This window comes from Oncorhynchus gorbuscha, linkage group LG03 (assembly GCF_021184085.1).
Source record: "Oncorhynchus gorbuscha isolate QuinsamMale2020 ecotype Even-year linkage group LG03, OgorEven_v1.0, whole genome shotgun sequence".
Taxonomy (NCBI): domain Eukaryota; kingdom Metazoa; phylum Chordata; class Actinopteri; order Salmoniformes; family Salmonidae; genus Oncorhynchus; species Oncorhynchus gorbuscha.
In genome coordinates, this window is record NC_060175.1 from 49,247,157 (window position 1) to 49,260,108 (window position 12,952).

The following is a 12,952-nucleotide window of genomic DNA, read 5'->3' on the forward strand; positions in this document are numbered from 1 at the left end:
TTGCCACTGGACACACATAATCCAAAATGTAAAAATAAAGAAATTCATAAAATGTTGGAACAAACATGCACATTGCTGTCTGGATTATGATAAAAAAAGGAGATAAAGAAATATGAAGCTTACAAACATGCAACACGCAATGGTATAGCACTAAACATGTTATTGAACAGTAAGGTCTTTCCTGAAGGCAGATTGACATATGCTTGGAGGAAATGGTCATGGAATGAATGAGACATTCTTCCGTTAGATGAAGAGAATGTGTGTATCTGTAATTGATGCGACGAGTATAAATTGACATGATTCTTAAATTCAAATTCATGTATGGAATGTCGCTCTGCCTTCCTCTTAATAATACACTCAGCTTTACCATTTACTATGGATGCCTCTGTTTCCTGTGACACTGAAGTGACTTCATCCGTCATCATCCGAGTGACTGAGTAAATTCCCAGTGGACAAAGATTATAAAGACGATGAATATGTGCAGTTTGTCTCATTGATTTATTGGCAGTTGAACCCAGACGCATTACAAAGGCATGAATGATATTCAAGCATTCGTACATCATAGCATTTTGTTTTCATCATAGCATTTTGTTTTCATCATAGCCATTGGTGTGCCCTGCCATCTACTGGGTGAAATGCTACAATGCAGTTTGTAGGTGGAGGTTTTTCCTCCAGAGGAAAGTATGTACAGTTGAAGTCGTAGGTTTACATACACCTTAGCCAGATACATTTATACTCCGTTTTTCACAATTCCTGACATTTAATCCAAGTAAAAATGTCCTGCCTTAGGTCAGTTAGGATCACCACTTTATTTTAAGAATGTGAAATGTCAGAACAATAGTTGAGAGAATTATTTATTTCAGCTTTTAATTTTTTCATCACATTCCCAAGGGGGTCAGAAGTTTACATACACTCAATTAGTATTTGGTAGCATTGCCTTTAAACTGTTTAACTTGGGTCAAATGTTTGGTGTAGCCTTCCACAAGCTTCCCACAATATTTTGTGTGAATTCTGGCCCATTCCTCCTGACGGAGCTGGTGCAACTGAGTCAGGTTTGTAGACCTCCTTTCTCACACACGCTTTTCCAGTTCTGCCCACAAATTGTCCATGGGATTGAGGTCAGGGCTTTGTGATGGCCACTTCAATACCTTGACTCTGTTGACCTTAAGCCATTTTGCCACAACTTTGGAAGTATGCTTGGGGTCATTGACCATTTGGAAGACCCTTTAACTTCCTGTCTTGAGAGGTCTTGAGATGTTGCTTCAACATATCCACATAATTTTCCTACCTCATGAAGCCATCTATTTTCTGAAGTGCACCAGACCCTCCTGCAGCAAAGCACCCCCACAACATGATGCTGCCACCCCTGTGATTCACGTTTGGTATGGTGTTCTTTCTCCAAAAAGTACGATCTTTGTCCCCATGTGCAGTTACAAACCGTAGTCTGGCTTTTTTATGGCGGTTTTGGAGAAGTGGCTTCTTCCTTGCTGAGCGGCCTTTCAGGTTATGTCGATATAGGACTCGTTTTACTGTGTATATAGATACTTTCCTACCTGTTTCCTCCAGCATCTTCACAAGGTCCTTTGCTGATGTTCTGGGATTGATTTGCAGAACGCGTCTCCTTCCTGAGTGGTATGACGGCTGCGTGGTCCCATGCTTTTTATACTTGTATACTATTGTACAGATCCATGTGGTACCTTCAGGCCTCTGGAACTTGCTTCCACGGACGAACCAGACTTGTGAATGTCTACCATTTTTTTCTGAGGTCTTGGCTGATTTCTTTTGATTTACCCATGATGTCAAGCAACGAGGCACTGAGTTTGAAGGTAGGCCTTGAAATACATCCACAGGTCCACCTCCAATTGGCTCAAATGATGTCAATTAGCCTATCAGAAGCTTCAAAGCCATGATATCATTTTCTGGAATTTTCCAAGCTGTTTAAAGGCACAGTCAACTTAGTGTATGTAAACTTCTGACCCATTGGAATTATAAGTTAAATAATCTGTCTGCAATCAATTGTTGGACAAATTACTTGTTTCATGTACATATTAGATGTCCTAACCGACTTGCCAAAACTACAGATTGATAACAATAAATTTGTGGAGTGGTTAAAATACGAGTTTTAATGACTACAACCTAAGTGTATGTAAACTTCCGACTTCAACTGTATGCGTTTTGGTAGGGGTAGAAGAACAAGAGTATAAGATAACTGTATAACTAACAGACATTACCATTCAGGTGTTTGCAGATGGTCAAATTAATAAATGGGATAACTAATGTGTATGAACAATTATGCTAAGGACTCTATTCAATCTTTATCTAGGAAGTTCTGCCTTACAGCGTGATATAAGTTTAAAGAAAATCTTCCCGCGACAGAGGTGACTGCAATCCCGATAAACGCTGCACACGTGGGCTCTATCCGAAATTTCATCGAAAATCTGAAAAAAAATGTTAGTCCACCAATGACATGGTTTATGCTATAACTGTCCAGCAGGGAGCAACATTGCCCGCTTTTTAAAATCTGCTTTGCCTACCCAGGTCAAGTCACTGCAGTTGCCCAATGATTCTATCCTTCTAGACTGTCTGTCCTTGCTAACACAATATTGTGTTGTGTTGATAAGTAGAGCCTAGAGGTTTCTTGGTCAGGTAGTAAGTAGGTAAGAGTTTTTTTCAGTCAAGACCTGGGAATTTGTAAATAAACCTAAATGTGACCCTAACCCTATATACAGTATTCCATGCAGTACATTGCAATTGTAATTGGTATAAGAACAGTTGATCTGCTCAAATTCCCACCAGGCAACCACCCCAGGTTAGGACACTGATGATGTCAGTGGATTAACAGTTCTGAGTAACGGAGTGGGTGTGACTGACTGGAAAAGACCAATCACTGACTGAGGATCTTCTGAAGGTCAAATCAGAACAATCAAGCAGTTTCATGGGATGCCAAACTGCTGCCTCTCAATGCTCCCTGTTCAGAATCAATCTCCCTGGCCCATCAAAACCATTTGTGATCCTGGGCTTCTCTGTTGTGTGCTGTGGGAGAGATAGAAGAGAATGTTGACACTTCATCTTGGCGTTGTTGTTCTAATTATTTTTGCCCTTACTATTATTATCATTACAATAATAAGTTTTACTTTTACCATAATTAGGACTTGTAGGCTAGCTGAGAGAACACATCATGTTGTTATAGCTGTCTTTAAAGTAACATTGGTCTACTTCAATGTATCTCCCACCCTCTAGCTAGCTCGATGGAATACCTGTCAATTTATAGTTTGTTTTCATTTCAACAACTTTCTACTTGTGATGTGTTAGACGCCTTTGTCGCGTAGAGTAGGCCAGAAGGCTAAACTGGATAACCTAACCTCTATCAAAATAAAAAGATGGCGGAACCGCAAAAGTTCTTCTGTGCAAAGGTGTTTATTTACAAGTGATTCTGGAACAAAAAAACAACAGTACTGCCATCAACGTCTACCTTATGGGACAGCTTAAAAACAATGCTGCCCCATCCACAGCTCAATCCAAAACAAAAACCTCCCCATGACTGAAAGAGAGGCTCCTTTTGTAGGGCTAGCCCCTCCCCTCAGAACAATTAACCCTAATTAATTAATCAATTAACAATACAAACCTACATTTTCCATGAACTAAACATACTAAAGGATATACATTGCAACACGGTTTAAACAATATCACAACATAACATTTACAACATTACATCACTACTGACAATATCTTTCAATATGCCCAAATGCATTACTGAGCCATTTGGGACAGGCACTATAAAGCCAACCCAATTCCCTTAGCTCGGGTCCTTTTCCAGCATACCCGGAAGCTACAGAGATGGAGAGAGAGGAACAGAACAAACAAACAATGCGCTCATCCACAACATTGATAAGTATAATAATTATTGTATCTCTCAAATATGAACACTGACAGGTGTGAAATGCATGCACCAAGACAGAAGTTAATTTGTGTGTCGACCCACATTGTTAACTTATCTTATAATGGCGCAGGGAGGAGTGAAGAATATGTGTGTGCGTTAAAGAACCAAATGCTGCCCGCGGCCAGTGACTGACTTCTACGTCACACCTTGATTAAGATTGATGTCAAAAATAAAAAATAAATCCACTGGGGCTGATCTGCTTGCTCCTTTCTTACTGCAGCTTTCTGCTTCCCTGATTGCAGAATTATTGACACATGTTTTTAACCTGACAATTATCTCAGGTACTTTCCCCAGGGTTTGGAAGGCGTCCCATGTGCTCCATCTCCGCATACGAGGTGATCCCTCCGACCTAAATAATTATCGACCAATCTCTGAACTGTCTTGTGAATATATATTTTTTACTCTTTGATCAACTCTCAGCTTAGATCTTTCCTAGCTACAAACTGTATTCTAAGTGTTTATCAATCTGCTACGAACTGTATTCTAAGTGTTTATCAATCTGCTACGAACTGTATTCTAAGTGTTTATCAATCTGCTACGAACTGTATTCTAAGTGTTTATCAATTTGCTACGAACTGTATTCGAAGTGTTTATCAATCTGCTACGAACTGTATTCTAAGTGTTTATCAATCTGCTACGAACTGTATTCTAAGTGTTTATCAATCTGCTACGAACTGTATTCTAAGTGTTTATAAACACAGTTCGTAGCAATCTGCTTTCAGGTCAGGTCATAACACCATCTCCAATGCATCACTTTAATTGATGTGGTAAATTGTGTGGATAAAAGGAAACACTGTGTTGCCCTCTTCATTGATCTGTTAGGTCCTGTACTTTTTACTGTGTATATAAACAATATTGGTCTATCTACTAAAAAAGTACATACACCTGTATGCAGCTGACACTGTTGTGTACGCTGTTGCCCCCACGGTTTACAAGGCTCTTTCGGAGCTACAATCTGCCTTTGTTGAACTGAACTGTACTGTACTTAATGCAGGTAAATCCAAGTATATTTTATTTTCCCAAAACACTTCAAAATGTATCTGATGATTTATGCATTGGATGGTGCCCACATTGATGGTGTCCCCACTTATAAATATCTGAGCATCTGGATTGACCATATCTCTTCATAAATATCTTTATCTCTATATGGCCATTTTATTCAGAGCTGTATGCGGTATTTGGTTGTAGCAAACCGCATACGATCCATTGGTTTCAAATGAAGACCATGATCTTAATTCAGCTGGCCATTGTGATTTGTTTCAGGCCAAATGTATACGCATTTTGTTGTCCGGATTTGTTTACACTTCAAAGACATCCGCACAACATGCGGCTTCGACTACCTCCAGAGGCGGTCATGAAGATCTAATCAAAATGAGACTTTTGATTGTCTACACCTGTCGCCAAATGTGGGCTCAATCAGAATGTGGACAAGATCAGCACAACAGAAACATGTTAGAACAAGGTATAATAGGGGCTACTGTGTCAGTTTGGCCATGAGCTAGATCGGTCATGGAGAAAGCGACTCAGTCTGGTGCTGCCTGGAAAGGGTAATTTCTAACCCGCTGTCTTGGCTTTTACAAGGTGTGGAAATCCTCAAGGCCCTGCTTTAACCCCTTGAACCTCTGTGGGCAGTATTTCATTTTTGGATGAAAAACGTTCCCGTTTTAAACAAGATATTTTGTCACGAAAAGATGCTCGACTATGCATATAATTGACAGCTTTGGAAAGAAAACACTCTGACGTTTCCAAAACTGCAAAGATATTGTCTGTGAGTGCCACAGTACTAATGCTACAGGTGAAACCAAGATGACATTTCATACAGGAAGTGAGTCAGATTTTTGAGGCGCTGTGTTCCAATGTCTCCTTATATGGCTGTGAATGCGCAAGGAATGAGCCTACACTTTCTGTTGTTTCCCCAAGGTGTTTGCAGCATTGTGACGTATTTGTAGGCATATCATTGGAAAATTGACCATAAGAGACTACATTTACCAGGTGTCCGCTCGGTGTCCTTCGTCGAAACTATTGTGTAATCTCCAGGTGCGTGCATTTTTCCATTTTGAACAGAGGAGAAACCAAACTGCCACGAGTGACTTATCATCGAATAGATATGTGAAAATCACCTTGAGGATTGATTCTAAACAACGTTTGCCATGTTTCTGTCGATATTATGGAGTTAATTTGGAAAAAAGTTTGCGTTGTAATGACTGAATTTTTTTTTTTTTTTCTTAGCCAAACGTGTTGAACAAAATGGAGCGATTTCTCCTACACAAATAATATTTTGGGAAAAACTGAACATTTGCTATCTAACTGAGTCTCCTCATTGAAAACATCCAAAGTTCTTCAAAGGTAAACAATTTTATTTATTTGTGAAAATGTTGCCTGCTGAATGCTAGGCTTAATGCTATGCTAGCTATCAATACTCTTACACAAATGCTTGTGTAGCTATGGTTGAAAAGCATTTTTTGAAAATCTGAAATGACAGTATTGTTAACAAAAGGCTAAGCTTGTGAGCCAATATATTTATTTAATTTCATTTGCGATTTTCATGAATAGTTAATGTTGCGTTATGGTAATGAGCTTGAGGCTATAATTACGCTCCCGGATACGGGTTTTTTCGTAGCCAAACGTGATAAACAAAACGGAGCGATTTCTCCTACACAAATAATATTTTTGGAAAAACTGAACATTTGCTATCTAACTGAGAGTCTCCTCATTGAAAACATCTGACGTTCTTCAAAGGTAAATGATTTTATTTGAATGTTTTTCTTGTTTTTGTGAAAATGTTGCCTGCTGAATGCTAGGCTTAATGCTATGCTAGCTACCAATACTCTTACACAAATGCTTGTGTAGCTATGGTTGAAAAGCATTTTTTGAAAATCTGAGATGACAGTGTTGTTAACAAAAGGCTAAGCTTGTGAGCCAATATATTTATTTAATTTCATTTGCGATTTTCATGAATAGTTAACGTTGCGTTATGGTAATGAGCTTGAGGCTATAATTACGCTCCCGGATACAGGTTTACGCTCGTCGCAACAGGTTAACCATGCAGTCTCCCATGGCCTTGTAGTCAGCGCCATCCTCTAAGGCAGTGTTTCCCAACTCCGGTCCTCGAGTACCCCCAACAGATCAAATTTTTGTGTGTGGCCCCGGACAAGCACATCTGATTCTACTTTTCAACTTGATGGTTAGTTGACTCAGGTGTTTTTGTCCGGGATTACAACAACAATGTGTGCTGTTGGGGTTACTTGACGACCACAACAAATCAAGCAGTCCATTTGATCATGATATCTACTAGCAATGAGGGTATAGGCCATGTGATTCCGTATTGAAATATGAGAGGAGATGATAAAAATGTTAAGGCTGAAGAAAAGCTCTATGCATCTATTTCCTCCCAGGGTTCCATCTTGGATAATAACAGAGCGTCACTGTCAGTCAAGCTGCCAATGATGACCTTGTCTGCCATAAATGGCTGGTAGCTCATCTTTCTCTCTCTATGGTAGCTTGGAACATTTATTCCCAAAAGTTCTGAGTGATACACAAAATATAATGTGGAAAGATCACACCGTACATCAGAATAAAAGCATAGCATTGTATTTTATAAAATATAGAGCTTTAATTTATTAGTCAGCAACAACAATGGAAAGGGAAGAGAAAGTAATTTACACAAGTAATTACAATAACATCACCTCTGTGCATTGAATCTTAACTGATAGCAAAAAAGAACACAAAAAAAATACAAAACCAAAAGAAAAAAAAGACACCGTAAAAATACCAAGAAATTGTACAATCATTTTTTTGCTGTAACACCCTGTTTTCAACTGGAGGAGAGTAACAGGGGCCGTCTGGTTTTATTCTGGGAATGAATACTATCCCATAGTGAAGCGTGGAAAAGAGAGCCTATCAATATCTGCTGGTACATTACACATAGTAATTCTCCTCCATCCTGTTTTATGCTGCACTGAGGCTGTCCCTCATGTCTTCGCTGACGTTTGACCATACTGTACACTTGAAGAACAGAAAAACTACAACAGTTTTTTTTGTTTCATAATTACAGTACAAATACATATTCATGCACACAATGAATATTTTGGTTATTGTCACAACGTTGTTACAATGATTTGTTGTGTAAGGAGGACATTTTTTTTTTCACATGTAAAGTCGAAGCATCCAAATGCACCGGTAAATGAGAAGAGATGGCTCTTAGTTTGAACCAACATGGCTGCTGAGTGAAAGTGATCTGGGCATTGCCATAGATTATCCATTATATTGATCAGATACTCCATTGACCTCTCTAACAATGAAAATAAATGCCTTCAAAAATGGAAGGTAGTTGGTAGGAGGCAATATCAGGTGGGACCATTCTAGCCAATGAGAAGGCAGATACGATTGTGATAAAAGGCACAACTCCGATACAAAGTGTTTTTTCTCAAAGTTGCCGGGAGGTGACGTGTCCTTCTTCTATCAGTACATTCGTAACTTCTTCTGTTCGATCAAATAAGCCACAAGTAGCAAATAAGCTATTATATTTTTTGTTAACCAAATTCTACACTTTCTTTGACCTCCATACAAAAACTCTGCTTGGTGAGAGGAAAAAAACAAGAAAAAATGGCAGGTGAAGACAGATTTTGGGCCCAGTTATCCCCCTCGCTTCGCCTCTTCCGCTCTAGCATCGCTTGATCTCAAACTGAATTATGCTTTGTTTTTGTTGACCAAAAGGAAATGTATTTGGCCAAAGTGTGCTAGGTTTGGCCCTGGCCAATGTTTTGAATATCTTATACCTTCCATAAGATTCAATTGAATAATTTGAAGGTAAGAGAATAATGCCCTTTGTGTAAAACCTTGACCCTTTACTGTACCTCACACACATGTTTAGATTGCAAAATATACCAAACAAAGCTCGTAGACATCCTTAAAATATTTATTTGATAAGTATCTACAGTGTTTTTTTTCTCTTCTGAGTAAGTTTACTTTCTGATTCTCACAATGTCATTTACCACAATTTAGCTGCTGAAAGGTAAGGTTTTAATCCTTTTTTCATTCTTTGTTAAACAATCTATTCGATTGACCTGGCCATTCAATAATAACCCCCCCCCCCCTCACGGACTCTGGCAATCTAGAGATGATTTCATGCATAGGCTACATGGCAACACTGTATTTTTAACAATTGGTTTGCCTGAGTTAATGGCACATACTGTACAGTGAGGAATAACCAATGAAGCCGAAAATAAATAGCATCAACCTATTAGGGGAGCCAATTATGCTTAGCAGCAACAGTATTCAACATAGTCATTTAGACAACAGGTTCACAGGGAGAATGGACAGCTAGCCAATGAGTGGGGCCATTTGTGCATCCTCTGAAATTGGAGTCAGGACTCTTTGTCCTTATGCACTGATTGTGAGGTTACTGTATGTTCAAACACTTCCTGGTGAGCTGAGAATATGAGTATTGACATTCAGTCAAAGCAAACAGGAAACCATTATATCCCCATCTACCCCAACCCTCGGTTAACTTATCTGTTTACACAATGACCCATTTCAGCTTACTACCAACAGAGTTTACATTCCAAACAGAGCTGTCAATGTTGAAAGATGAAGATTTATGTAATGACAGTAACAACAATAATACAATTAATAACAATAATACAATAACATTTACCCAAAAGGTACCTATACACAAAGAGCATTTTTCTATAAGTACAAAGAAATCCACAGAATGATACTATATACAACCTACAATAAATACTGTGTATCATATACTTTATTGTTGAAAGGGATGTGGGCTGTGTTTGTTTGTATGACTTGTTTTTTTTCCACTTCCGTTTCTTTTATTTGTGGGTTTTGATTTTCTTTCACCTTGTCAGTCTCCTGAATTGAGTCTTTCCCAGTTTCCCTGGGGTGCGGTTGAGGTTTGGGAGACTTGAGGGACCCCTCATGTCTCCACCTCCTCTTCGTCCTCTCCCTCACCGTGATGTCGGCGGTTGCGTGGTTTCTTCTGCTCCTTGAGCTCTTTCATGTCATTGGCCTTGATGGCTCCCATCATGGGGTCTCCCAGCTGCCAGTAGTCCTGACAGTACTGGTTGATCAGGCCCATCTCTGGCTGGCTCAGGATGGTCAGCAGGTCCTTGTACTGACCCGCGCTGGGCGTCCAAGCGCTGGACTGGAGAGCAGATGGCCCCAGTCCCCCACCCTCCACCAGGACGTTGTTGATGGCTCGGCCGGACAGGACCACCAGCTGCAGCTTGACCAGCGTGTGTTTGAAGTTCTTCTCTGTGGCCGTGCACTGGTAGACCCCGGAGTCTGAGGGCTGGAGAGAACGCAGCAGCAGACCTTGCTCTGTCTTCAGTACCCGCCCGTCAGAGCGCATCTGAGAGAGAGAGAGAGTTATGACTTGAATCTACAATGATGAAATGAGCCACGATGTCAAGCCAGGATAGTAACATCAGTGGAGAGGCCAAGCTGACAGCTAATCTCATGTTCTTATTGGCAGCCCAGCACCACCAACCACCTACTATATCAATATATCAGTGTTCTGTCTACCTGTACAGTCTTCCACTAACATGATCCACATTGATTTGCAGTTAAATACCACAGTCAATTACACTTCAATAAAAGTGCTCTAGTGATGTTTTCCATTGTCTCTCGATGTAACTCCTGAAACATATCCAAGAGTTTGAATAGCTGCTGACAGCTTTTATACCCAGAATCAGATGGGTTGAGCAACAGCCCAGCCAATTGAGCCATGCCAATGGGGAAAGGCAGTATCCAACCGAAAAGCCAAATAAAACAGACGTTACACTATAGCTTCACAGTAAACTTCAAGAATAGCCTCAGGGGGAGAAACTATGAGCAGGTCTTATGTTGTTTTATGGATGGGCCCTCCCTTTGGGTACTGGGACAGTTTGGGCTTTATCCCTTCAGGTTGAAAACCAACCACCTGGTTATCATATCTGTATGGCTGTTATCTCTTTATTACAGTATTACATCAATACACTGACAACAGTAATACATCAATAGACTGACAACTTCAGCTTTCAGATGAAACATACTGTAGCCTGAGGAAGACCCTTCGGCATCATTATGTAACAGAATGAGAAGTGCAGTCGACAGAGGGGGGAACATCATGTCCTTCCTGGGAGATTTACTCCTAAACTAATCCCACTTTATCTGAACAAGATCACATCCCCTGTCACGAAGTTGATGTATGGTTTGAATTACCTTAGGTCATAGTATACCAAAAACCCATATATATTTTTATATTTTTTATTTTAAACATTTTATTTCACCTTTTTAACCAGGTAAGCTAGTTGAGAACAAGTTCTCATTTACAACTGCGACCTGGGCAAGATAAAGCATAGCAGTGTGACACAAACAACAACACAGAGTTACACATGGAATAAACAAGTGTACAGTCAATAACACAATAGAAAAAAAGAAAGTCTATATACAGTTTGTGCAAATGGCGTGAGGAGGTAAGGAAATAAATAGGCCATAGTAGCAAGTAATTACAATTTAGCAAATGAACACTGGAGTGATAGATGAGCAGATGGTGATGTGCAAGTAGAAATACTGGTGTGCAAAAGAGCAGAAAAGTAAAAACAATATGGGGATGAGGTAGGTATTTGGGTGGGCTATTTAAAGATGGGCTATGTACAACTGCAGCGATCAATTAGCTGCTCAGATAGCTGATGTTTAAAGTTAGTGAGGGAAATATAAGTCTCCAGCTTCAGTGAATTTTGCAATTTGTTCCTGTCATTGCCAGCAGAGAACTGAAAGGAAAGGCGGCCAAAGGAGGTGTTGGCTTTGGGGATGACCAGTGAGATATACCTGCTGGAGCGCGTGCTACGGGTGGGTGTTGTTATCGTGACCAGTGAGCTGAGATAAGGTCGGAGCTTTACCTAGCATAGACTTATAGATGACCTGGAGCCAATGGGTCTAGCGACGAATATGTAGCGAGGGCCAGCCGACTAGAGCATACAGGTCGCAGTGGTGGCATATATATATAATATATAATACGTCTGGGCTCAATGGGCAGAGAGTATAGAGCGCAACAGTGTTTTGGGAAGAATACTAGTTTGAGTGATATTGTGTGTGTCATAGATGGCCGCTCACCTCTTTCCGGCGGTCACTGTTGTCCCTCTGCAGGTGCCACTTGATGGCGGCGTGGGGAGAACGGGCCTGGCACTCCAGGAAGGTGCTGCTGCCCTCCACCCCATACTGCACCATCTCCAAGGTGTTCTTATTAGCTGAGAAAGACACCATGGCAATCATAGATTCAGTATCATGTTCCACAAAGACCAAAAATCCAGAAGAGCAATGTTTTATTTCATATCTATTTGATGAAAATGTTGCCGTGTGATGGCATAAATAAAGTCAATGAATGGATGAGATGTATTCACCGCCACTGAAAATCTCTACTCCATCCACCCTCTGGCACACACTGGTCTTACCATTGGAGTTGAAGCCCCTGCACTGACGGATGGGGTTCCCGTACTTCACGTCCTGCCTCCGGCTGCGTCTAAAGGGGTCAGACCAGTATTCCCAAATAAGAGAAGAGAATAAATTACCATGCAAATGCAAAGCCATTCAACATTCCATAGAGTCAGTCAACAATCTGCCATAAAACATTGCATGCAGTAGTCATTCAACGGCCTATAGTATAGAGCTTTTCAACCATTCAACAATCCATATACCGGATGCTATTCAACAATCTATAGAGCCAGTTAACAATCCATATACATCAACCATCCAATCTATAGAAACAATTCAACATTCTAAAGAGCCATTCAACAATCTATAGAAGTTCAACAATCTATAGAGCCGTTCAACAATCTATAGAGCCGTTCAACAATCTATAGAGCCGTTCAACAATCTATAGAGCCATTCAACAATCTATAGAGCTTTTCAACAATCTATAGAGCCATTCAACAATCTATAGAGCCATTCAACAATCTATAGAGCCATTCAACATTCCATAGAGCCATTCAACATTCCATAGAGCCATTCAACATTCTA

At 40.2% G+C, this 12,952-nt stretch overlaps 1 protein-coding gene across 5 annotated transcripts in view; it reads right to left on the reverse strand.

Annotated features, from left to right (window-relative positions):
- Positions 1–7,531: 7,531 nt before the first annotated feature.
- Positions 7,532–12,952, reverse strand: part of sema3fb (sema domain, immunoglobulin domain (Ig), short basic domain, secreted, (semaphorin) 3Fb) — a 109,452-nt gene continuing 104,031 nt past the window's right edge. For 3 of the 5 annotated variants that reach the window (XM_046342779.1, XM_046342781.1, XM_046342778.1), the window contains 3 exons: positions 12,388–12,470; positions 12,050–12,183; positions 7,532–10,304 (listed from right to left, as the gene is read on the reverse strand). In XM_046342779.1, the coding sequence (XP_046198735.1) occupies positions 9,870–10,304; positions 12,050–12,183; positions 12,388–12,470 (652 nt within the window). In that variant the 3' untranslated portion in view covers positions 7,532–9,869. The remainder of the gene's footprint in view (positions 10,305–12,049; positions 12,184–12,387; positions 12,471–12,952) is intronic. The other 2 variants (XM_046342782.1, XM_046342780.1) reach the window with 1 other exon arrangement.